The 24,175-nt window shown below is 39.4% G+C and overlaps 1 protein-coding gene across 5 annotated transcripts in view; it reads left to right on the forward strand.

The window, feature by feature from the left end:
• The first annotated feature begins 488 nt into the window (after positions 1-488).
• RBBP6 (RB binding protein 6, ubiquitin ligase) overlaps positions 489-24,175 on the forward strand; it is a 29,385-nt gene continuing 5,698 nt past the window's right edge. Inside the window, exons 1-16 of one of the 5 annotated variants that reach the window (XM_061993660.1) lie at positions 489-1,178; positions 6,308-6,407; positions 8,297-8,335; positions 8,965-9,001; positions 13,699-13,743; positions 16,112-16,200; positions 16,321-16,417; positions 17,246-17,385; positions 18,281-18,453; positions 19,172-19,275; positions 19,716-20,071; positions 21,129-21,222; positions 21,303-21,381; positions 21,474-21,531; positions 22,671-23,033; positions 23,393-23,494. In XM_061993660.1, coding sequence (XP_061849644.1) covers positions 1,013-1,178; positions 6,308-6,407; positions 8,297-8,335; positions 8,965-9,001; positions 13,699-13,743; positions 16,112-16,200; positions 16,321-16,417; positions 17,246-17,385; positions 18,281-18,453; positions 19,172-19,275; positions 19,716-20,071; positions 21,129-21,222; positions 21,303-21,381; positions 21,474-21,531; positions 22,671-23,033; positions 23,393-23,494 — 2,042 coding nt within the window. In that variant the 5' untranslated portion in view covers positions 489-1,012. The remainder of the gene's footprint in view (positions 1,179-6,307; positions 6,408-8,296; positions 8,336-8,964; positions 9,002-13,698; positions 13,744-16,111; positions 16,201-16,320; positions 16,418-17,245; positions 17,386-18,280; positions 18,454-19,171; positions 19,276-19,715; positions 20,072-21,128; positions 21,223-21,302; positions 21,382-21,473; positions 21,532-22,670; positions 23,034-23,392; positions 23,495-24,175) is intronic. The other 4 variants (XM_061993662.1, XM_061993661.1, XM_061993664.1 and 1 more) reach the window with 4 other exon arrangements.

Genomic DNA, 24,175 nt, shown 5'->3' on the forward strand with positions numbered 1-24,175 from the left:
TGGTGACAGGCTGGAGAGGTGGTAGGACATCAGTCGTGATGGGCCTAGGGCTACTGGGAGAGCCACAACAGGCTCCGGGGCTGGTGGGAGGTGACAGTGGGTGGTGAAGGCCCGGAGGGTGACAGAAGGGCCACCACAGACCTGGACGTGTGACAGACGTAGCTAAGAGGCCCAGGTGACAGGAGGGACAGCGGGCAGTGAGAGGCCTGGGGAAGACAGGAGGGACACCACAGGCCACGGGGCTGGCAGGGCACCGGCCGGTGGCAGGCGCGGGGGACAGCGGGGCCACCAGCGGCCCGTGCCGGCGACGCGCCCTCGGCTGCCGGGAGGCGGAGCCCATCGGTAGCGGCTCTTCCCGTAGGGGGCGCTCGGCGTTAGGGACGGGGGCGGCGAGTGCGCGGCGCACACGTGACGCGGCCTTTTGCCATAATGCGCTGCGTCACGTGGGGCGCGGGCGCGGCGTCCCCCCTGCGCGTGCGCGGTGAGGCGCTCGCGGCGGCCCGTGCGGTTGGCGGCCGGGAAACCCCTCAGCGCGAGGCTGAGGCAGGGGCGCCCGAGTCGCCATCGCGAGCGGTGGGGCCCGGCTGTGCCGCGCGCGAGGGAGGGCGCGGAGGCCGAGCCGGGGCCGCGAGGAGCCTCTCCCGGTCGTCCGCCCGCCCGCCCGGGCTGCGAGGAGGAGCCGGCCGGGCGGGCGCCGCCGCCGCCCAATTCGATCGCTGCAGGCCGCGGGCCGGAGTCGTTGCAGAGGTGGGGGCCGGGGCCTCGCAGCGCCGCCGCGATGGAGTCTTGAGGCCTCCGCCAGCAGAGTCTGCCCGGGACCGCGGGGCCTGGCCATGGCGTAACGCCGCGGCCTCTGAGCGCCGCTGGCCCGTCACACCTTAGCTCGCGCTGCTTGCCCCGGCCTCCTCGGTGGGCCCTTCTCCCCGCCGCGGGCCCTAACCCGGCGCGGAGGCCGCAACCCCGGCTGCCGCCGTAGACAGCGTCGCGGAGCAGGCACCGCCTGGCCCCGACCATGTCGTGCGTCCACTACAAGTTCTCCTCTAAGCTGAACTATGATACGGTCACCTTCGACGGCCTCCACATCTCCCTGTGCGACCTCAAGCGCCAGATCATGGGCCGGGAGAAGCTGAAGGCGGCCGACTGCGACCTGCAGATCACCAACGCACAGACCAAAGAAGGTGAGCCCAGGCGGCGGGCGCGGGGCCCCGGGAAGCACTCGGCTGGCGGCGGCGCCGACCGTCCTGCCGCGGCCTGCTCTTTGTGGCTTGTTCCCCCGTAGCGTGAGTCAGCCTGGGGCCCATCCCGCAAGCGAGGGGCGGGGGGGGGGGGAGGGTTAGACTCAGAAGGTTGAGTGGGCCCGGGCGTGAAGCGAGTGGGAAGCGATAATGCTGTTCGGTCATGATCGGTATCTGTGACTTGTGTTGAGGCCTCACAGAACTGTTGTTCAGTAGTTGTTCTGACAACTACATTCGGATCCACGTTTTAGACACGGGGCTAGGCACGGAAGGATGCGTTCATGTGTTATATACAGTACTTAAAGGTTTTGGGTTTCAGGAATTTCGGTACGTAAATATGTAAGACAATGTGAGAGGAGATCTTATAATAACAGAGTTCTTAGGTTTCTTTGAAACATGTCAGAGAAAGATGAAAGTGATAGAAAGGAGCAGAGGGCTAAATTAAAGAAAAGAGTGGCTTTGGTGACCTAATTTTGTCTACAACTTCTTTCACCCCATCTTACTGAAAAACTTATGTGGCTGTTACAGACTCACTAGGGATCAAGAGCACATCTGTGGGTTGAAATTTGTACGGACCCTTTAAAGCCATCTTGTACTTGAGAGATCTGTATCTAAATTGCGCTTTGGAATTTCTTGTTAGTATAACTTCTACACCAAAGACATTGTCACTCACATGCTGTTGAGCATCATTTTGTAACTAATTTCTAAGTTTTTTTCTTGGTGTTACGTGTTAATCGGGTCAGGACAGCACTGAAGTTTTATGGCAGAACATTTATGGGGAATCCATGAAAGAAGTCTTCATAGAGAAATCTGAAGTTCTTCTAAATCTAATAAATGATGTTTGGTTTCCAGATGTGATAATGGTTTCATATTACTTAGTTTGGTAATCTGCAATCCTGATGAGTGTATGTGATTAAAGATTTTGGGATGTGACTTCAGAAATAAAAATATTTGTATAGTGTTTTCATTCCTTAAACATTAATATTTTTATTTTCTGAGACTCTTAGAGCAGTTTTTTCTTTAGAATATCTACTAGTAGTTTTCTTCTGTTTTGTTTATTAAACAGAATTATATGTATGCTACAGTAACTGTAATTTTAGCCTGGTTGAACCTAAAGCTTGCTGTTTAGCTTCAGGTATTTAAACTGTTTTCAGGACAACGCCTGTGGAGAGGCTTAACAGCAGAATGTTAGGGATCTTAAGGATGTCACTGGTTTGTAGGATCTGTAGGTAGATAGGTTTCAGAAGCTTTGAATTCTTCTAGTAGTATGGAATACAGTTGTCAAATGCTTTTGAAAAATGTTACATTTACTTTAAGAGCTTTTCTGCAGAAGAGTCTCTGAATTTTGTCTTCAGTTGCTGATGTACTCTTAACTTCACAAATGCTAGCAGGCTGAACAGCCACCTGGGTTGATGTCACTCGTAATAGTTGGGTATGTGTAAAACAGCTCTAAAACCAGAATGTTGTGTGGAAAACAACTGTGACAGGCACCAGTTGTTATCACCAGAAAAAAAAAAAATAGGCCAAACACATGAATTCTGTTGTGGCAGGTGAGGAACAGCAACAAGCAGAGTTTTTAAAAGATAAATTATGCTCACAAATGTGTTGCCTCATAAAGTGTTACTTAAAGAAGGAACATCTTTCATACTTTAAAGAGCAGTACTCTAACAGGATCAAGGTCCTGCTATAGATAAATAGGTCATCTTACACTTTGACGTTTGTAAAGACATCTATAAGAATTAAAACTAAATATGTTAATGACACAGATGCTTATTGAAGCTTTCATATGGGCATTTTTCCATATAAAAATGCAAAAAGTCTTCTGACTTTTAAGAGCAAAGCTAAAGAGTATTTCAGTACAATGTATATGTGTGCTCAATTTTTTATTTATAGATGTAACCATGGATTCCAGTTTTTATTAATCAGATGTAGATGCTTAAATTCACCTTCAGAAGATAAAGGAAAAAAAATAGCTCAGGGTAAACTAGGTCTAAAGTTGATGCTTGGAGTTCTTATGTGTAGACATAAAGTACTGGTGGTTTATAACTTTTTGCAGAAGTCCTGACTAAATGTCAAAATAATCTTGGAAAGAACAATGAACCATGAGCGACAATAGCATACTTGTTCAGATTGTTTTGAGTATTCTTAAGCTAGTAACAGAAGCAATGATAATATAAGCTAGTAATAAACAGGATTTTAAATATCGGCATGGGGAAATGCTATGATGGACTCTTAACGTGCTGGGGAGGCACAGTGGACATCTTAAAAATAGTTGTGATCTGTTTTTAAAAGGGGTATGAGATGTGTCCTCTTGCATACTCGCTATAGAGATGTTCTGCAGGGGCAGAACTCCCTTGAGAAGAATCCTCAAGAATGGTGCATTTAAACTTGATTCATTTTAATTTGATCTGATTTTTTTTTTCTTATGGGTGGCTTCATAATATTGTGAAGAACTGCAAACTCCATAAATCAGATTGCTCAAATATTCTTTCCGACTCTGTAACATTCTGACCTGAAACAGCTGGAGAATGTGCTCTTCTGCTTACCGGATAGAATAAAAGTTAAAAGAAACCAAACCAAAACGGGGCCTCTGAACTGGTCTGAGATGAATAGTTTCAAGGAAGAATAGTGCTCCTGTAAGACTGTTTCTTGAACTTGTAACTTTTCTGAGTTCAGTGTTGCAGTATGCACTTGACACTTGCAGTCATGCCATGATATGATGCCTTTAGAATGAACTCATACTTGCTCTTGATGAAGTCAGTGGTCTCACGAATCATGTCTGTCTGTCTACTGGAATATCTTCAACACTGTGTCAATGTAGCGTTTTAGAGAAGATATTCAACCCACTTTTAAATCTTGCCCTTCACTGTGCCGTTTTTTATTGCAGTACTGTTATGGGGGAATTCTTTGTTCATACTTAGGCCAAGCTACATTTGGTAGTTACCACATTGACTCCAGGATAGCTCTCGCTTTCCCAGTCCTTAAGACATCAATGCATTGAGAGGTCTGTATAGTGAGATTAATATTATTTTGACAGTAGGAGAGATTCTATTGACTCATCCTTTCAAAGCAATGTACATGCTTTTTTGTAGCACGTTGCTGTATAGTAGTGATGCAAATGGAAGTTTCATGACCCATCTGGCCTACTGAACTAGCTCATTCAGGAAATGATGTAAGAGTTGTAGATGAGACTGTTGATGGAAGCTGAAATCCAGAAATAGTAGTCCAGTCCATTAATTGGGGTGTTTTGATGCAGTCCTTTCAGTGCCAGCTACGTAGATGGGTGTGCAAGGAGTGCTGATTAGAACAGAGTGGGGGAAAAAAAAAATCGCGTAATGAGCACATTTCCAAGTGCCAGGGAGAAAATGTGTTCCTAAGAGTTGCCCGTTTTCTGGTAGAGACAATCTGGCATGTTAGTAGTCACCTTTATCTCTTATTCTGCAAGTCCTTCCCCCAGTAGCATAGTAGCTGATTAGCAAGTCATCTAAGGCCAATAAAGGTTTCTCTTTATTTCACATCTAGGGTTGCCTTCTGATGAGCTTCTGGGTGAAAATACTTTTCTAGATAGTGCTCAGAGAAATGCTTTTGCAATGCTATCAGTCTCAAAATGGTGGATTAAAGCAGGCCACAAAATACTTTTTTTTCAGTAGCTTTACTCCTTTCCTGTTAAAAAAAGTTAACTTTTAAATCTGCAGTATTGAACTTTACCTAGATCAGGAATTAGTTTCTGCTAAATGATTTCTAAATTTTGTCACTGGGAAGTAGAGGCAAAGTTTTCATTTCATTTTTTAAATAATATCTTCTGGTAGGTATGTTTTGTCCCGAGAGGTTCCTGCCTGTAGGAATAATATACTGAAAAATGGAGCATAAATTTTGAGATTCTTGTGATCACTGGGTAAAAACACCCTGAATGAGCTTGACTGGATATACAGCATCTTTGATTTTTAGACCATCATTCTGATTTGTTCTGCAAAGGTGTAGGGGCTTTTAATATTTAAAACTGTAGGCAGATTACAGGGAATGACTGCTGAAAGTGCTTGAAAATATTTAGTCATATCCAGCTTGTGTAAGTACACTATAAAAAAGAACATTCTCACGGAGAGATCTTTGCCTTTGAAGCTTATCCAGTCCAGATGTCTTAGGTAGTTGTTTTATTGTTTGAGCCTTCTGTAAAAGGTCAGAAGGTGTTCCTCTTAAAAGACTAACACAGCGTAAGCAAGGGCAAAGCATTGGTAGCTGCAGGCACAGGCTGTTTTTGAAAGTCTTTTCAAGGCTGTTGTCATCATTTGGGTCTGTGCAAAAACTGAACTGAAAGAATTCATGTCCATTTGGTTAGTTGAAAATAGTTGCTTAGCTTTGAAGGGGGAGGTACCACTCCAATTTGCAGTACTTGTGCATAGAAGTTCAAAAACCTCCCGGAATTTGTGTGATTCAAATTCTAGTACTGCCAGTTTAATTTCCATTCAAATATGAAGTACTAAGAAGCTGAGAAGTTGATGTATTATGCTCCAGGAAACAGAGATAACTGGCAGTCTCTGTGTCCTGTTTGTCTTGAGCACCAGCAGCAGAGGTGAATCATTTTTAGTTATTGCCTGTGAAAGCAGTGATGCAGTGGTCCTGCTTGCTCTAAGTGTTTATTTTGTTGCAGGGCAAGTTAGTCAGACTTCAGAATCTGCATTATGCAGGTGAAACTTGTCCATGATGTAGTTTTTTTCCTCCAGAGATCTTTTGGGATTTTTAGCCTAACAGAAGCAAAAGCATCTTAAGGTAGATCAGGGAAGAACATGCATTAGCAGATTCCCCTTTACTGACCTTGGTTCTGTTTTGCTGTTGACATTCAAACAGTTTAAAAAAAAAAAATGAAGATTTTGCTGCTTTTGTTTGATTCTTAAACCTCAAGGTGTCTTGAAATGTACTGTTAGTTTCTTGAGGCAATAGAAGCACAACGTTACAAACAAAATTTTGCTTTTAGATCTGTAAAGGGATTCTCTGAAGTGCTACGTGATTACATATTAATGTACATTCTTACAGATTGACTATAGAGTTTTTTTCTGTGTTTCTGATGTTTTCAGAATACACAGATGATAGCGCCCTGATTCCTAAGAACTCATCGGTTATTGTTAGAAGAATCCCTATTGGAGGAGTTAAAGCTACCAGCAAAACATATGTTATGTGAGTATCCAGAAAGCATTCTATTCTTTGGGGGGAAGAGTTCAACCTGTTAACTTTTTTATGGATATGAGTTGATAGAGGCATTCAGATTGTATCTTTCTTGTTAAAGCTGTTAATTTTTGTTGTCATGGGGTAGATTTTAGTGTGTCCTGCTTTTAAACCTGCTGGACATGGAGTTCTAATTTTGACAATGGGAAGTTGTAAGATGATACACTTGGGTATGTTCTTGGATTTGATTTTTCTGAGAGCTAAGTTGTAGATCCCATTTCCTCTCTGTGTGGGGAGATTTCTTATTACACGTTTTCTTATGTAAATTTATAATCTGCTCCCATCTCAGAAGAGAGTCAGATTCTTCGTGTTTGACTGTTTCTTGCATATAGGGGAAGAGTGCAGGTTATGGCAAGTATCCTTATGCCCTAAATCTGTGAGTTTTGCATACTGGCAGCAAAGGCAAGACCAAGGATTGCCAGCTGTTGAACCATGCAAACAAGAAATTCCATTCATAAGTGATTCCTGTTAGTTTCCTAAAAACAATGTCCATTTCAGACAAGAGAAAAAGAACAGTATCAGACAGGGTGTTGCCTTTTCTGCAGGAATAACAAAGGAATAATTAATCCTTTCCAAACTTGAAACTTACGAAGCGGTTTAGCATGTTACCAAATGTTACTTGTATTTTTTCCAAGTCTGTTTATACCCTAAGCTGACATTGGTGCTCTGGGTTTTAATTCTGTATTCCTAAGGTTTGTGCAGGACAAGACAATTAGATGTATTGAGTTAAAATGACAGCTATCCAAATGCAGTCCTGACTACAGGATTATTGCTGTCATTTATGTATTCATACATTCATTCTCTTTGTATTGACTATGTTAGCATTGTTTGAATGGTCATGTTTTCCATCCCTCCTAAAAAGATGGTGTCTCCCCCACAATTAGTTGTTTTTAGCTTGAGGTTTTTCCATGTCTTTCTCATGTTGATGCTCAATAAATAGATGAGTTACAGTGTGTCTCAGACAAACAGTACAGCAGCATCCTAGTACCCATGAAGCATTTGCAAGCAAAAAAGCCTGAATTTATGTGTCTCTGCATGTAAATTTTGATCATATTAGTACAGTTATGACAGGGCTTTCCAGCACTACCTAGTATTCTGCTGTAGCATTGTGCTTATAAACATGGCCTTGTTTTTGAAGTTAATTTCAGTATGTATACTTAGTGCTGTTGTGTCAATGCACCCTCCATTTCTGTTGGGATGGCCCCCTCTCCTGGTGGTGTAATGCTGCACTAAAATGGATAGATGCTGTTAGCATCAAAGGTTAAATCCACGCCTGCATATGGGGAGAAGGAAGGACTGACACTACTTTTGTATCATTGCAAATTAACCTGGCAGATGAGCTTTCTGTTCCTTCAGCTGGAGACATTGCAGAAACCAGTGGTAGAGTGGTTGGTATTTGGGAGTTAAGAATGTGTGCTGTAATGATGGAGACACCTTCAAAAAGGTGTTCTTCACATTGTAGTATGTTCCTCAAGGTAAATAGATGGAGAAAGCATTATGTGACAATCTAAAGTATTTACTAGTATTTCCTCATCTTCAGGAGGTTTGTGGCTGTACTTGCCAGCCTGATTGTGGTCTGGCAATGGCGGGAAGTACAAGCCTTTCTATTTACACATAAATTCCACAGCAGCCTTTGCATTGCCTCTGCTTGTGGGATACTTTGGATGATGTATGGATTGTTTGTTACCTGTATCAGTGGTTGCATGTCTGGTTCATGATCAATTAGCATGTGGAATCTCAGCAACTTTTCAAATGTAATTAATATTTCCTAAAATATTGTAGCATTTTCAAGATTACCTTAAAGCAAATTCTGGAAATTAAGACCTTTTTTTTTGTCACAGGACTCCTAAATCGCACAAAATCCTAGAAACTACTTTCAGGTGACATTTCTACTACTATTTTTAGTCAATTTAGCGTATGTAACACATTTAGTATCTTGGCACTTTAATGGCTAAATATAGTAGATATTGGAACACAGTGCTTGGACTTCCACAAAGAAACATGGGACTGTGCTGCTGACATTTTTGTTACTCCTTTGTCAAATGACTGGCTTTTTGTTTTTTTTTTTCACTTAAGTAAACTTGCACTTCAGAATGTCTAGACTATCACTGTTTTTTCTTAGAAATTAAAGTACTATATCTGGTACCTATTGTAGTATTAGGGGTGAAAAATCGTCTAAAGCTTCCTTCTTATTTTGATGGTTTATTATTTCAAAATACAAAGCTGTAGTACAGACTTCATCAAAATATCTGAGGACTTCCTCTTGCACTGTTACATTCTGTAGCCGTAAGAGTGTGTTGTGACAAAATATAAATGTGATTTTTGGGGTTGGTTTTAGTTGCACTGAGCGTACCAAGAGAAAATAGTTTACGTATAAGAATTAATGTCCACATTTATTAGACTATCAGAACATAATGTTTTGACGTTCATGTCTTCTCCATTTTCACTGCTTTATGCTCGATACAAGTACTTTATGTTAAATTCTGATCACTTTTATTTCTTCTTCTAGAAGTCGAACTGAGCCAGTGAGTGGAACTTCAAAAGCAGTATGTAAAAACACAATCTCACACTTTTTTCTACACACTACACTTAATTCTAAACAATGTAGCCATTTATTAATTTTCCAAACATTAATTTAATCTATTTTCCAGTAAAACATAGTATATGTTGTAAATACAATGTACTTGATTCAGCATAGTAAAAACTGATTAATGCCATCATTTGCACAGTTCTAATGTGAATATTGGTATTTGTGCCTAGTGATGCATTGTATTTCATATTGAATATGCTAGAATATTTCCTGTATGACTTTGTGTTGTACAGATAATGTATGATCTGTTTTAGGTCGTGTAGGTTCAAGGTTTGCACAATTGAACATGGTGCCATGTTCTACATCTGTCTGTCTATAGCTAGTAACATGTATGTTTGTATAGGTTGTTGTGTGCTTTTTGTTTCTTGCAATAAAACTTGTTTGGAGTGTATTTTTTGCCATTTTCACATTGTATCACTTAGCTTTTGTTTTTAACTTTTTTTTTTTTTCCTAATGGTTTTTGAAAATGTTATCAAAAACCACTGCAAAACTACTATTGTTAAACTTGGTCCTGTTCCTTATTTTTGATTTGGGGGTTCAAACACATACCAAACCCAACATATCCCCTATGGTTTGAGGACAGTTCCGTGCAGCTAAATGATCCCTTTTCACGTCCTTGAATATTTGGGTATTTGTTCCTAAAACTCTGTAATTGAAGTGACGTTGTTTGGGCCCTTCTGAGTACATAAACGTCTTCAATAGATTGCCGCGAATTTAATTATCCTTGCTTAAAAAAGTGGTATTCTAAAGTTCTGCATTTGATCTTTCTGCTTTACATGATGAAGCAGATTAGTTTAACAGTTTGTCTGAAAATATCAAAAACCCAGTGTACAAATTTTGGCACAGGGTAAGATCCCTGTAATTTTTCTTACCTTCATACTGCCTGCAGTATGTTTTTGGCTGTGGGTGACGTCAGGGTTGGATGCTGCTTTAATATCCTGAAGTTGAAGTCTTTCTTTAGTATACCACTGCTTTGAACTTACATTTGGAGAAGGAGCAGCATTTTTCTTCAGGTTTGAAAACACTATCGTTTTGCTGCTGAAATACAAATAAGTGACACGGAAATACCTGACTGGTCATGGTCTAGATCTTTATTTGACACTTGGGTGAAATACTATGTGTGACTATGGATTTCAAAGTAGTCTTTACAATTTAAAAATTTTGATGTGATGTTTTTTATTTTTCGTCTTTATTTCAAGTATAACCAATTTTTCTTCACTAGAGTGGTGAGAGGCATTACACTAACCATGGATCATTGGATCTGATGACTGTATAAGCTGTTAGGATCACTTAGAGATTTATGAACTCTGGCACTGTGTTCTGTGAAGAATACAGCCTCTGATTCTTGAGGAGTGTTACACAGTCAACTCAAAATTGAAAACTTTAGTGTGTAGGTCTAAAAACACTAAATCTGCATCTCTAACTATTGCTGATCAATTTGAATTCCTTTTTGCACATGGGTGCATCTCATTGTGAGTTTGAGTTAGTTTAACTGGCCCAGTGACCCAAGTAGTTATTGTAATGCATTTATGTAAACCACATTTATAGTATTTGATCTAATTCAGATGGGTTTTTATTTCTTGAAAACAGTTTTTTTGTTTACTAGCATGTGTATAAACACAAATCACATGTTCATAAATAAAGTTAACGTTCTTTTAGCCTCGTGTGTTCCCTGGCATGTCTGTATTACATTTCTAAGGAGCATCTTGCCATCAGCTAACATAGATGTCTTAAATCTAAAAAGGAAGAATCCTACAATGAGAGGGAAGACTTAGTTTAGTGTTAGCTAGAGCTAATTAAAGTAAATGAAAGACAAAGCAAAATCATGCCCTTCTTGTTTACTCTGCCTGTACCTGATGTGGGTTGTGGGTAACCATAGGGAGTGTGGAAGCCTTGCATGCTCTGTACAGGTCTTCTCTCTCTCACTGTGAAAACAGTGCTGTCTCAGGGCCTTCTAGTGTTGGAGACGCAATTAGCTTTGTTCTTAAAGCTTAACTCAAGTCTAAAGTGTGGAGGTTTTGTTGCCTTTTTTTTTTTTCTTAGAGCAGAGCCTGGGTCTTAGTGTAGTAGGAAGCTTGTCAATTATTGTTGAACACTAAGGCAGCAAAATTAAAATCAGTTAGGATTTTTTTAAAAGGATGCACGAACACTTGTATTTTTAATATTTCTTCATTGTTTTGCTCTCGTGCTAGCTGTCTCTCTACGCTTCCAAATTTGTGCTGCTGTCCTACCATTACTACAGCCAAAGCAAATAGTGGATCCTTTTTGTTTTAGTGTTACTCTTTCAGTAACTGCAAGGATCTCTGGTTGGCATTTGCCCTCAGAGGATGCATGAACACAGAGAGTCATGCCCACTGTTTTAGTGCCACTGAGCACAGCTGTGATCCTTACTGGCTGAATTTTTAGTTAGCCAGGCTGATGGGTTTTAGGAAACCACTGTCATTGAAATGGAGCACTCTAGCAGTGAGATCAGCCTTTCCTTCCTATTTTCTGTCCTCTTTCCCACTTTATGTTAGGTTTTGTTTAATCTTCTGCATGGCATGGAGGTTAATACATTGTCAAGTCTGGGTTTGGGGGAGTTTTGGTGTTTTGTTTGGGTTTTTTTGGGGGGAGGGGTGGTTGTTTTGTTTTTTGGGGGTTTTTTTTGTTGTTATTGTTCTTCTACAGTGTTATTTTAGGATTGTGTAGAATTTTCATGGGGATGTTGTTCCTACTTGACTGATGAGAGGGACTATCAGGAAATTCTTAGTAGCAATTTAAAGGAAAATTCAAAAGACACAAGAATGTAGACTCATTGGAGGATGGCCATTGGGCAAGTGTACTAAATAGCACATTAATTATGTATTTACTACTTTTGATAACTAGTAGAAAGGAGTGCCTTTAAGAAATTAGACTTGTCTGGAGGCCTTATAATAACTGGGTCCTAAAAAGAAACCCAAAAAACAAGAGCTAATTAATACTTTATTAACTGTTGTGTTTCAATTCCTCGTGGATACTAGACCGTTTCATGGTAGAGTCAAAGAGAGAGCTTTTGTAATTTCTTGTTTGCGTCTGAAGACCCACAGAAGAATGGTGGTTGTGTCTGCCATGAGAGTACAGAGGCCTGTTGTTTCACATGTGAAAAAAGAGCAGCATATGGAGCGTGAAGCTTCAAAATATGTAATAAGATTTCCTTTTTAACAGAACTAGGTACAAAATCTTCTGAAAAGAATGCAAGTTGAATAATCTCTAGTAGGACTTGCAATGGAAAGATCTCTCTCAAGATTTGGGTGTTCCCTTCAAAGACACATTTTTGAGAATATTTTAGTCATACACTAATAATTTGCATCCTTCCTGAATATCTAGAGCAGGAATGATTAGCTAAAATGAGGAAATGTGTTCTGCATGTAGGTATTTTTTCCCCCCACACTTTACTAGAACTGCTTTCTTGGATTCTTCCACTGCATTAGATAACAAAGGACAAGAGTTTTTTGCAAAGAAGGGTTTTAATCTCTCTTCTGGACAATTTACGAACCTCTTGAGGAGAGCTGTTTGGTTTACATTGTGAAATTTTGTTCCATATTTTTGAGCAGCTTAAGACATAATAAGCAGTGGTTTGAGTGTCTTTCTGATAATGTTTTGCTAGTGCAAGCTTAACTTCAGTATGCTGGAAAATGAACTAGGTAAGAGTTACCCTTTTTACTTGTGAAAAAACTGCAGTTCAGCAGTACTTCTCAATAATCACTGTCCGGTACTAACTAGTAGCCCCGGAAATTCATTCATGCAAGGTGTTTGAGTTGGCAGCTGGGAGGGAAGAGTGTGATTTCAATGAAGGAAAAAATACAGGTGCTCTGACTATGTTTTACACTTTGTTGTGTTTGTTCATTCATTATTGAGCTGCTATGAAAAATTGCTTTTGATCTGATAGGAAGGAAAGTGCTAAATTCTCACAGTTCCCAAACTATTTGTACAGTATGACCTGTGCTGTAGTAAAATAAAAGAAATAGGGGGTTTTCTCATTTTTTATAGGCTACTTTGTTATAATAAACACCTTTACATAAATTTTGGCAGTTCTTTTTTCTAGACAAAGTGGTGAGTTTCTTTTATGGCTGATATTTTGGATTGGTGTTTTTGTTTGGATTTTGGGAAGTATGGTGGGTTTGGCATATTTAAACTTACTGACAGGAGGGTCAGAGTTCATATTTCAGGGATGGTGTGCCTGTGCTTTTTGACAGGCAACTACTGTGTTTCTAAAAGCATAATGGTGTGCATTACAAATGATGAGACATTAGCTGATTAATTTACAAACTACATTGAAAATTAATTTCCTTTAGTGATGCTTCCTTCTCAGATTGTTGTCTGTTTGGGTTGTTTTAGTCCTTTTAGTTGAAAAGTGATAGTATTTGATGAGGGTCCCCCTCGGATATCCTGGAGCAATAAGTTGATCTCAGGCGGGTTGGATTATTTCAGTTTCTTCTTGTTAACCACTTTAGCACTTTAAACTGTTGTAGGCTGGGACTTAACTCTGAAGAAATATAAATTATACTAGCTTGGCAATGCCTTTTTTGGTGACACTCAGAGGATAAAGTACAGACTTTCAGACTACAATAGAGGTTAACTATTGCTATGTTTTGATTGTAGAACTTGAATATGTGTTTAATTTTTTGTGAACAGATTGATGACTCTTCTGCATCTATTTCTCTGGCCCAGCTTACTAAGGTATATATACATATATTCTTGTCAAATACTTTTAAAAAAAGTGTTTGCTGCTTGTTTTTAAATTTATACTGTGATCTATAGCTGGATAACTGTTGTAATTTGAGGAAAAAAAATTAATAATTTAAAGTATTTATTCAAACTTGATACTGTGTATATATTTTGATACTATCCTGTAAAGAGTAGTTCCCACTTTGGGAAGATAGAAGGGGAGTACCTTATCAGCCTCAACATAATGTTGCAGTATTACTCATCTTCAAGACTCAAAGAAGAAGCACTTCAGAAGCTGTTTACCGTTTTTCATTCGTTTCGTTAATTTTGCCTTGGAAACTAACACAATATTTACAGAAGAATTTAATTGGCTGTAATTTTTGGACATTCCAGGGGGTTTTACAACAGCCAAAATAGAAGCATTTCTGTAACATGGACACTTGCATGGTTATTTTTGAGTTTCTAGTCATTACAGTTACAGATCCAATCTCTGAATGCTGCACAATTTCTTAAGTTGTAGTATCTATACAGTGGACAGCACAATCTAATTTGTTTGAACACAGACTGTGTAAATTGTGTAAATGTACCTAACTGTTTATAGGAATATACCAATGTGTATGTGTGGCATATTAGTTGCGACCTTTTGAAACTGTTGTAATGCCATGTTTTGCTATGGAACTGCTTGCATTTTTTGCTCAACAACGTGTAACTTTGTCTGGGAAAGCACTAGTGATTGCGCTTTGTGAAAAGATGTGGTGCTAGCCAATTAAATGCCTAGTCTTTGAAGTTACAAAGATTAGCAAAGGCAGGGCCTAATGCAGAGTAGCTAGTTTGTTTTTCTGAAAATAAAAGATGGAGTTCCACTCTCAAGAAAGAGAAATCGCTTCCCACTGGTAACTTCTTCCCTCTCTCACTGCAGAAATCAAATTGTGTATGTTCGGGAGGGAGGAAAAATAAGACAGGAAGGTAGTCACCAAAAGCAGTTGGTCTCCATTAGTGCTGTCCTTAAACATGTCCTTGGTTCTGTAAAATCATGTGAAGTTCTACTCTAAAATGTGAAAAACTGTCCAAGTGGTGTACACATTTAAGTTTTCAAGAAAAATTTAAGCATTTCAGAAAAATACAGGAACATAACACACAGCAGCTCAAAACTGTTACTCTAACCTTTCTAGTGCAGACCAGCCTAGCATGGAGGTAATGCGTTAACAGTTTTCTGGTTTATTTTTACTGTGTATGAAATGCCATATTTGAATTTTGGTCTATTCCTACTAATGTTTTGTGGCTTTTGGATGTTTTTTGTAAACCGTTTGGGTTCAAACAAATTAGTCAAGTATCTGTAAAAGTTTTCTGTAAATGTTAATGGAACTGCTTTCATAGATGTCTATCTGGATTATGTTACTGTTGAGAAAAAAACTGTGTATATGAAATGACCGTTTAATAAAATGTTGAAACTAGTTGGTTGCTTTTGTGAATGAATGCATATATAAACAAAACCATGAGTGGTTGATCTGAATGATAGGTGCTTGAAGGTCCAAATCGTTTGCAGTCACTCCCTTAGACCCTGCTTGTATCTGGACTAGTGTGTAATAAAACCATTGTAACAAATACTACTTAAAAAAAAAATAATCAGTTTACTTCAATAATTTAAAGATTTAGTTCTGCATAAGGTTTATGTTACAATTTGTATGTTAAAAGGACACAGTCAACTGGAAAAAACTGCAAGTTGTGCATACCATAGTTAAGTCAGTACGGGGAGGACATGCAGTTTGGACTGTCTGCAGGGCAGGAGGGCTGAATTTCTACTGAAAAGAACCTCTTGTATTGCTTGAGAGATTATAAAATATCTGGATTCTTTTTAATGCTTATCATGGAAAGCTGAATTTCAGCAAGTAAAAACAACTTTGTGACTCAAGTTATGTGTCCTTTTAATGCTGCAAAATGTAAATAATAATAGTTGCATGCATCTTTATCGGTTAAATGTGCAGTGGATATCTTCTTCAAATAGTCTGGAGCTTAAAAATCAGCTTAAAAATACTTGATAGTCTATTTTTTTTTCCTACACATAGCTTCATATTACTTGGAAGAAAATTGGATTGGTTACACAAGTCTTTAAGTAAGGTACAAACAGAGCCTAAGGTTTTGAGTGCCCAAGAATATTCTTTTCAAGTAGGTTAACATAAACACATAAACATCATGTAATGGCGTAAGGACTCCCCAGAACATCTTCAGGACAAATATGTTTTATATAAGCAGCTGTTTACATGCAACCTCAGCTAGCGTTGTGCTGCTCTTTACAGGATTGGATGAGTGGTGTTGTCTTTGGCTGTGTGGGCTTAAATGTGTTTCTAATGTGTGTGTTAAATAATTACCTGTTAAACAGACTGCCAATCTGGCTGAAGCCAATGCTTCCGAAGAAGATAAAATAAAAGCTATGATGACACAGTCTGGCCATGAATATGATCCAGTCAAGTAAGTGTCAATCGTGTCAAATCTGTTCTTTGAAGATTATGATAAAAATGTAGAGATGTCTGTTTTGGCAAGAGACACACATACTTTTTTTTTTTCTTTTTTTCCTCAAAAAACTTTCAGTTACATGAAGAAACCCTTGGGCCCACCTCCACCATCATACACTTGCTTCCGGTGTGGAAAACCTGGCCACTATATAAAGAACTGCCCAACCAATGGGGTAAGGTTGTGAGGGACTTGGGGTGTTGCTTCGTTCTTGGTTTGTTTAGTTTGACATTGACTTAAAAAATCCTTGAATACTGAGAATTGTTACTCTTGAGGTGAAATACAGAGGTTGTCTAGCAGTGTTGAAAAGTCCTTCAGATTCATAGGTAAAATAGAATTCTTGAATTTTCCTTTTTTTTGTCAGAAGCATTAAATATGTCTGTGGGTCTTTGTGAACATTTCTGTATATTTTGATGTGTATCAATATTATCAGAATTTTTTTCTCTGTTCTGAACTTCTTTTAAATGTGATTCACAATTTTTAGCATTCTGTCTAAAAAGATGATGTTGCTGTTGACCCCATCTATTGAATATTTGCATGTTTTAATTACATTAGCCTCTGGCTGAGTATTTGTGCCATTTAACATAGCCACTGAATGTATCTGCATGAGGTGTGAATTCAGTCGTCATATACCAGTATACAGATGGTGAATATAAGTTTACCCAGTGGTTGACTCCGAGCCCTGAATTAAGCTGTCCCCCTCAGTGGCACTGTGGAGGAGGAGCAAATTTGTGTCTGTCCTCCGAGTGGATGGTGAGCTAAGGGATATTTCACCCTTAAGGAACCAAAGTGAGTCTTAAGCCAAAGACTGTTGACTCAGATCAAAAGCATTGCTCAAGGCTTTGGAACATCCTGGCTATGTTCCTGTAGGAAAATAAATATTTGAGTCGAGCAACCCTTAACGCTGGGTGAAAGGAGAGGGTTTTAAAGGCTTTTGCTGCTTCAAGTCGTTGAAATGTCTTTTTAAGTGTGGATCTTGAGATATGTCTGCATCTCTTAACAGGACAAAAATTTTGAGTCAGTTCCCAGAATTAAAAAGAGCACTGGAATTCCCAGGAGTTTCATGATGGAGGTGAAAGATCCCAATACGAAGGGTGCTATGCTGACCAACACTGGAAAATATGCAATACCAACTATTGATGCGTAAGTGCGGAATTGACCTTCCTGATGCAGAAGTCAGGAAGAGAAATCGTGCATGCATGTCTTGAGTGGCAGGACAACCAAGTTGGCCAACATCTGACATTATGAGGGAGGAGGCATTGTCATTGTATCTCAACTTTAAAATCTGTAATGCTTTCTAATATTAAAATAGGCTGGTCCTACTTTTTTTGCCCCTGGAAGTTGGTTAAACTTGTGATACGCTGAGAATCATTATTTCTGGAAAACATTTTTGTAGTCTTTATAGCTGGAGTCATTCTCTTTGTAAGCTCATTATGCTTCTAGGCTTTTTTAAAGGCTTCTTGCAAAATTTAACAAAAAGCTACTGGACTGAGATTTCCTTCCCCTCTGACGTAGTGAACCCTATGTGTGAAACACTCAAATTTTCATGTTGCTGTGAACTAAGAAATTGCTGCCATGTGCTGATAAGAGTGACTGTTTTAAAATGCACGTGGTAGCACTTCTGATTTTCTGTCATGACTCTCCTGTAGAAGCTGTTACACAGCCTTCTTAATTTATAAAATGTAATTATTAGAAGATTAACTTTATGATGAGCCTGCAATTTACATTTCTCTTCTGGCAAAGGAGAGATGGTTATTTAATCTGACTTTTAGCAGTCAAATTATTTTTCTAACCAATTTAAGCTAATTTCTTGGTCACTCCAATGAATGGGAGAGTTCTGCAGAAGGAAAATTGATCCTTTCGCCCTCTTCTGGTATTGTGGCTATAGAAAAGTAGTTTAAACTCAAATGTATGTTGTCTAGTAGGCGAGCATGGAATGAGAATAATTCCAACTGATAACTGCCTTTGATAAAATCCAAAGCTTGGAAGTTTCTCTTTTATGCATATTTTTACTTTTTCTTTCCCCACACCTCTCCAGGGAAGCTTACGCTATAGGAAAGAAGGAAAAGCCTCCCTTTTTACCAGAGGAGCCATCATCCTCCTCAGAAGAAGATGATCCTATTCCAGATGAGTTGTTATGTCTCATTTGTAAAGATATAATGACTGATGCAGTTGTTATTCCCTGCTGTGGAAACAGTTATTGTGATGAATGTAAGTGTTAACTCCCGTGCTTGTTAATTCAGAACATCACAACTGATCTGAAAGGGGAAATAGGAGATAACAAAATTGATTTGGTAGCAGTTTTAATTTAAGTATACACTGAATAGGAGAAGTCTCTCCTCTTACAAAGGAAGGAAAATAAAGGACAGAAACTTTTTTCCCCTTCCTATGCATCTAGTTAAATCCTCCCTACACATCGAAGGACAAGCGTGAGAAGAATGCATCATTGTGCAGGGGATTACAGTATTAGATACTGAATGCAGTTACTCTACATCCCTTTCATCTAAAATTCCGCATCCAGCTCTGGTGACTTACTGTGGTCTGCTACAAATGGGTAGTTGGGCATTTAATCCACATTCTTCTCCATAGGAGAGTTGGTTAAAACTTTCAGAACTCAAATCTGCTCATGTTTGCTTTTAACTGTGTCTTATTCATTAGCCTTGAGGTTGATGACAGCTCGCTGTGACAGACTAGTCATAGTATTAAGACGCAGTCTATTTGACATCTTCAAATGTTACAGCAGTGAAATACCAAAGCTGCAGTTACTTACCTCATGCTAGAAATATTTTACACTATTGAACACTTAGAGCTCTCAATTCAAGACCATCTTCACCTGTTAATGATATACATATTCTTATACTTGATGAGAACACAAAAAAAATTCCTTAATTTGGCTAAAAACTATTGTTATGATTCTAATTATTCACAGGTATTAGAACAGCATTACTAGAATCTGAGGAACATACGTGCCCAACATGTCATCAGACAGACGTTTCTCCCGATGCTTTAATTGCCAACAAGTTCCTACGCCAGGTAACATGATGACTTTAACGTAAACTGTAAGAAAAGCCTGTTTTTAAAAAACTGGAAGGAAAAAAATATTAATTTACATCTCCTTAAGCAAGGCTGAGTTGATTAAGGCTGGATTTACTTTTCAAATACGTTATCCATGGTAACAAGCTTCCAACTCCAGCAAATTCAGGTCACACTTTTGTTTTAACACAGTTGTCTCGCTTTCAAATTTGGTGTCAACACTAAAATACTTGAAGTACACATACTCCGAGTTACCAGTCATTTATAGCAGTGTTTAACGTGATGCGTTAATAGATCTGTATGTTGATTCACTTTAAGATTAATAGCATTTAAGGGAATACACATGAAATTTTACTCTGTGGAGACCCTTATTCTTATGTCTGTTGTATCTAATATGAAGTTTCATATTAACATTTCTGTAAATGTTCCTCTGCCTCTAGGCCGTGAACAACTTCAAAAATGAAACTGGCTACACAAAAAGACTCCGTAAGCAGGTTCAGCAGCAACAGCAGCAGCAGCAACCGCAACCACCGCCGCCGCCGCCACCTCCACCACCACTCATGAGACAAACAATAACACGCAACCTGCAGCCTCTACTCCGGCCGACAATTTCCAGACAGCAGGATCCACTAATGATTCCATTAGCTTCTCTGGCTTCACGTTCTGCTTTGTCGTTGGGCCCTGGTCCATCTGTGGCAGCTGGACTGCCAGTAAACCCATCTTCTGTTGTTGTTTCTGATCTCCCTCCAGCAGTGTCACTATCTCTCCGTGGTGAAAAGCCAGATGGACCTTTTCGGTAAGTAAGTCTGTAGATCAGCTTGAACATAACGGAGACTAAAATGCTGAAGTTAGATTTTTTTTTTCTTGAGCTTCTCAGTGATGTACGTATCATTACTGACAGTTCCATATAGTTGTGGAGGTTCTGGGTTTTGTCTTTTGCTTTGAGTGAGAATGCTTTGATAAGTTTGAAGTTTGCTTCATGCAAGAATTTTCCCAGAACTGTTTCTTCTGTGGTTCCTCTGTCAGTCATTCTGTATACGCTTACCCTGAAAGAACTTATTTTCCCCAGGAGTTCTTTGATTTTAAGTGGCTAGCAATTTCTAAAGTAATTGTTCAATGATGTCAACTCTTACTGAGTGTATTTATTTCTCCTGAGTACTGAGGAAATACTATTTTCATAAAGAGTGTGAAAAGCACAATTGTAGGTGAAACTGACAAGGTGTTTTCCACAGTATTTCCATCATCAATATTTTAAGTTTAGAGTCAACTTGAGTAATACTGAATGTAGTCAGTGATGCATCATAAACATTGAAACACTGTAAATGTGGAGTCATTACAAACAAGACAGTCGAAAGTTTGCAACCCAATGAAATCACAGGAAAATACATGAAAAATCTATTATTGCTTGGATCTTATCTCCTTTCAGCTCCATGCCTCAAGTGCAAGTGGGCCTTCTGCCCAGAGGACTGTCAGCCTCAGCTGAACTGTTGAATACAAAGGATCACAGTTCAGAAGAACCACCAAGGCAGCCTCTGAACTAGCACATAAACATTTCCTAATAGAATTTCAGTTCTTTGCATCTTGTAAAACTGAGATTCAATCAGGGGGTTATATATACTCCAGTCCTTTCATGTGCAGCAAGCTTGATAAAATACTTTTTCCAGTAAGCTTCCTCTTTAAATGCCAGTAGCCCAAATAAGACTTCTCAGCAATGCTTCCTTTGGAATCTGGTGAAGGGTTGTTGGTTTTTTTTCTTTCCCATTTACAGTAGTCAGTCTTTTCTCAGCTTGGACTTTATATGTCAAGTGTCACTTCAAAACAATGAATAATAAAAAATTGGGGTTTTGTTGCAGTGATGCGGATGTTTTACCTCCTGCTGCTCTGAGGACCGCCGTTGAACTTTCTAAATCTTCCTCTCTGTCAATCAGCAGTTTGTTGGAAGAAAAGGTAAATTCTGTTTCAACATACACAGTAATTCTTGTATTTTAGTAGAGCTTATTTTCTAATTGTTTGCATTTGTTCACAAGGGCTATCAGGTTCCTGTACTAAGACAACCAGCATTGCCAAGTCTTCTGGGTCCCCAAGGACAGTCCATACCCACAACTGGTAAGCGTCTATAACTTTAGAATTTCTCCTAAAAAAAGTGTCTTCAGAGAAACTGAATGGGATTGTTTCTTTCTCCTTTCCCCCTCCAAAAGGCCATCCAATGAGAGCCAGTACCATTCGCTCTGCAGGTGGCAGACCAGGCTGGGAACTGTAAGTATTCTACAGAAATTTGATATGTTATAACTTGTTAAGTGAGACCATAACACAAGTTACACAGGAACTGATGTATAATGAAATAAGTGTGCTCAGATAGTTGTGGAGAGTAGAAGTGGAAATTAATTTTTAAACAGCTTATTTTGAATTAGCTTTAACGGGGAATCTGTGCTTGCAGTAAGATTATTTAAAGTACAACTCCAGTACATAATTGAGAAGACTAGTCTGAAAAATGGACACTTTTTGAGTAAACCATAATTACATACAAAAATTAAATATAATTAAAAGATGAGATGGAAAGTCACACGTGTGATTGCTGGCTGAATAGGACTGAAGAAGTTGATTTCCCAACAGGAATCAGCCTCCAACATTCTTTCTTTAACAACTTAGTTGTTACTGATTGAGCAAATTATTGGAAAAATCAAGGCTGTTATTTTATGACCATTTTGAAATTTTTCAATTTAGTCCTCTGAGACAGCCAAGCTGCTTTCTCTCCATTGGAGAGAGAGGAGTCCTTTCATCTGTTATTGCCATGTCAAGTTAGTCCTTCCTTTTGGTCTGCATTTGTTATGGATAGATTGTAAGGGTGCGTTGTGTTTGTAAAATCTTAAAGATAAATCAAAACAAAACCCAGGATCCATCCCACAGATAATCTCCAGTTCAGGAAGCAAGAAAATAACAATTCAGGAGCGGGCCAAATGTGTCATCATGAGGCAGCAACGTAGGAATTCTGTCGGGGAGAAGTTAAAAGACATTTGGGAGAAGACGACTTAATATTTGTGTTGTGGTACTTGGAAGAGCCAAAGTGTGAAGTATTCAGTGTATTAAGGAGCGGCAGAGGAGCAGTGGGCACTTGACCCATGGGAGATGGAGCCTCTTTTAGGCATGGACAGCCTCCATCTACAGTCACAAGGCTGAGTGTAGGGAGAGAAGACTGAGGGGTCTGATGAGGGTGTGGAAAGCAACTGTGAGACTCAAGAAATGAGTGTAATCAGAAATGAGTAGAAAGCAGGGAGAAAAATGCTTAAGTTGAGAACAAGAAGTGCTCGCCATGATGCTCCTGCTTCGTTCGCGTTCCACTTTAAAATCAGAGTGCAACAAACAGTGATACGTGTTTTTTGGGTCTTTCTTTTAAGTTCAAATAGAGGACGCCCGCATGGTGACCGTTCCCAAAGGACTCAGGCCCCAACATTACCAGCATCAACACCAGTCTTTGTGCCTGTGCCTCCACCTCCCTTGTATCCTCCACCACCCCATGCACTTCCTCTTCCGCCGGGGGTGCCACCACCACAATTTCCTCCTCAGTTTCCACCTGGTCAGCCTCCATCTGCTGGGTACCCTGTCCCCCCTCCAGGATATCCCCCAGCTCCTGCAAACATGTCATCAGGTTGGGTACCAGCAGCAGTACCAACGCCTCATTCAAATACCATCCCAACGACACAAGCACCTCCTTTATCTAGGGAGGAGTTTTACAGAGAGCAACGGAGGCTCAAAGAGGAGTAAGTATTTGGCTCAGTGAAGTTACCTTGGTTTTCGTTCTTTTATTTCGATAGCGTTTCAGACGACAGTTACACTAAAGTGCATCTGGCATAAGCAAAAGTTGACATAGTGTTTCTTCCAATATACTTTTTCGTTGCAGATGGTAAACATGCAAAACTAAAACGAGACAAATGTAATTCTAAAAGTTTCCCTAAAACTTGTAGGAATTCTAAACTGTTTTTGCTTAAATAGGTTGTTCACCTTTTGCATTTGCATGCAGTATACATTTTCTCATATTGGCCATGTTTTGTTTCTTAAATGTCTTTTTGTAATAAAGGTCAAACTATAATTGTAATAAAGGTCAAACTTATTTTAACAGGGAAAAGAAAAAGTCCAAACTTGATGAGTTTACAAATGATTTTGCTAAGGAATTGATGGAATATAAAAAGATTCAAAAGGAGCGTAGGCGTTCGTTTTCCAGGTAACTGCTTTACATGTCCGTAATGGAGAAGCAGATTGTCTAGAAGAATCAGGAGGAGTTTCACTCCACCTGCTTATCATTAAATGGATTGGATGATTCAAGGGATTAGCAGTGATAGGAGTTTCGTGTGTAGGTTATTACCTGAAATGTGGCAGAGAATACAGTTGACCAAGAATTACAGTCAGTTGGGCAGCAGTTGCTCAGGAGTAGGTGTCTCTTACTAAAGCTTCTCTGCAGTGACATCCTTTATCTCCTGACAGCCGTGAGGAAGTTAGGAACCGAGTAGGTGTAGTGACTGGATTTTCTGTGTCTCCTTCTTCTTATTGTAACCATTACCTCAAAGCAGTTCGGAATAGATGCATGAGAGAAATGGTCTTAATTTCCTCTTTAGTCTATCTCATGTAAATACACAGGGAGATTTTAACCTGGACTGCAAACTGGCAGCTTTTGCTAGTATTTTGACGTTGGCAAATTTTTCTTAGGAATTAAAAATAGGTAAGGAAATTTGTGAAGGGCTTTGAAAAGAGAAAATATACTAATCAGAGAGCAGTTTGGGCTGGAAGGGATCCTAAAGGTCATCTAATGAACATATTCTTTAAAAAATAATAAAAGAAAAACTTGTGAAAGAAAAAAACCCCTCAGAGTAGCTGATGTCATTTATCCCAGAAATCCCTTGGGCAG

This window comes from Colius striatus, chromosome 3, assembly GCF_028858725.1.
Source record: "Colius striatus isolate bColStr4 chromosome 3, bColStr4.1.hap1, whole genome shotgun sequence".
Lineage (NCBI taxonomy): Eukaryota > Metazoa > Chordata > Aves > Coliiformes > Coliidae > Colius > Colius striatus.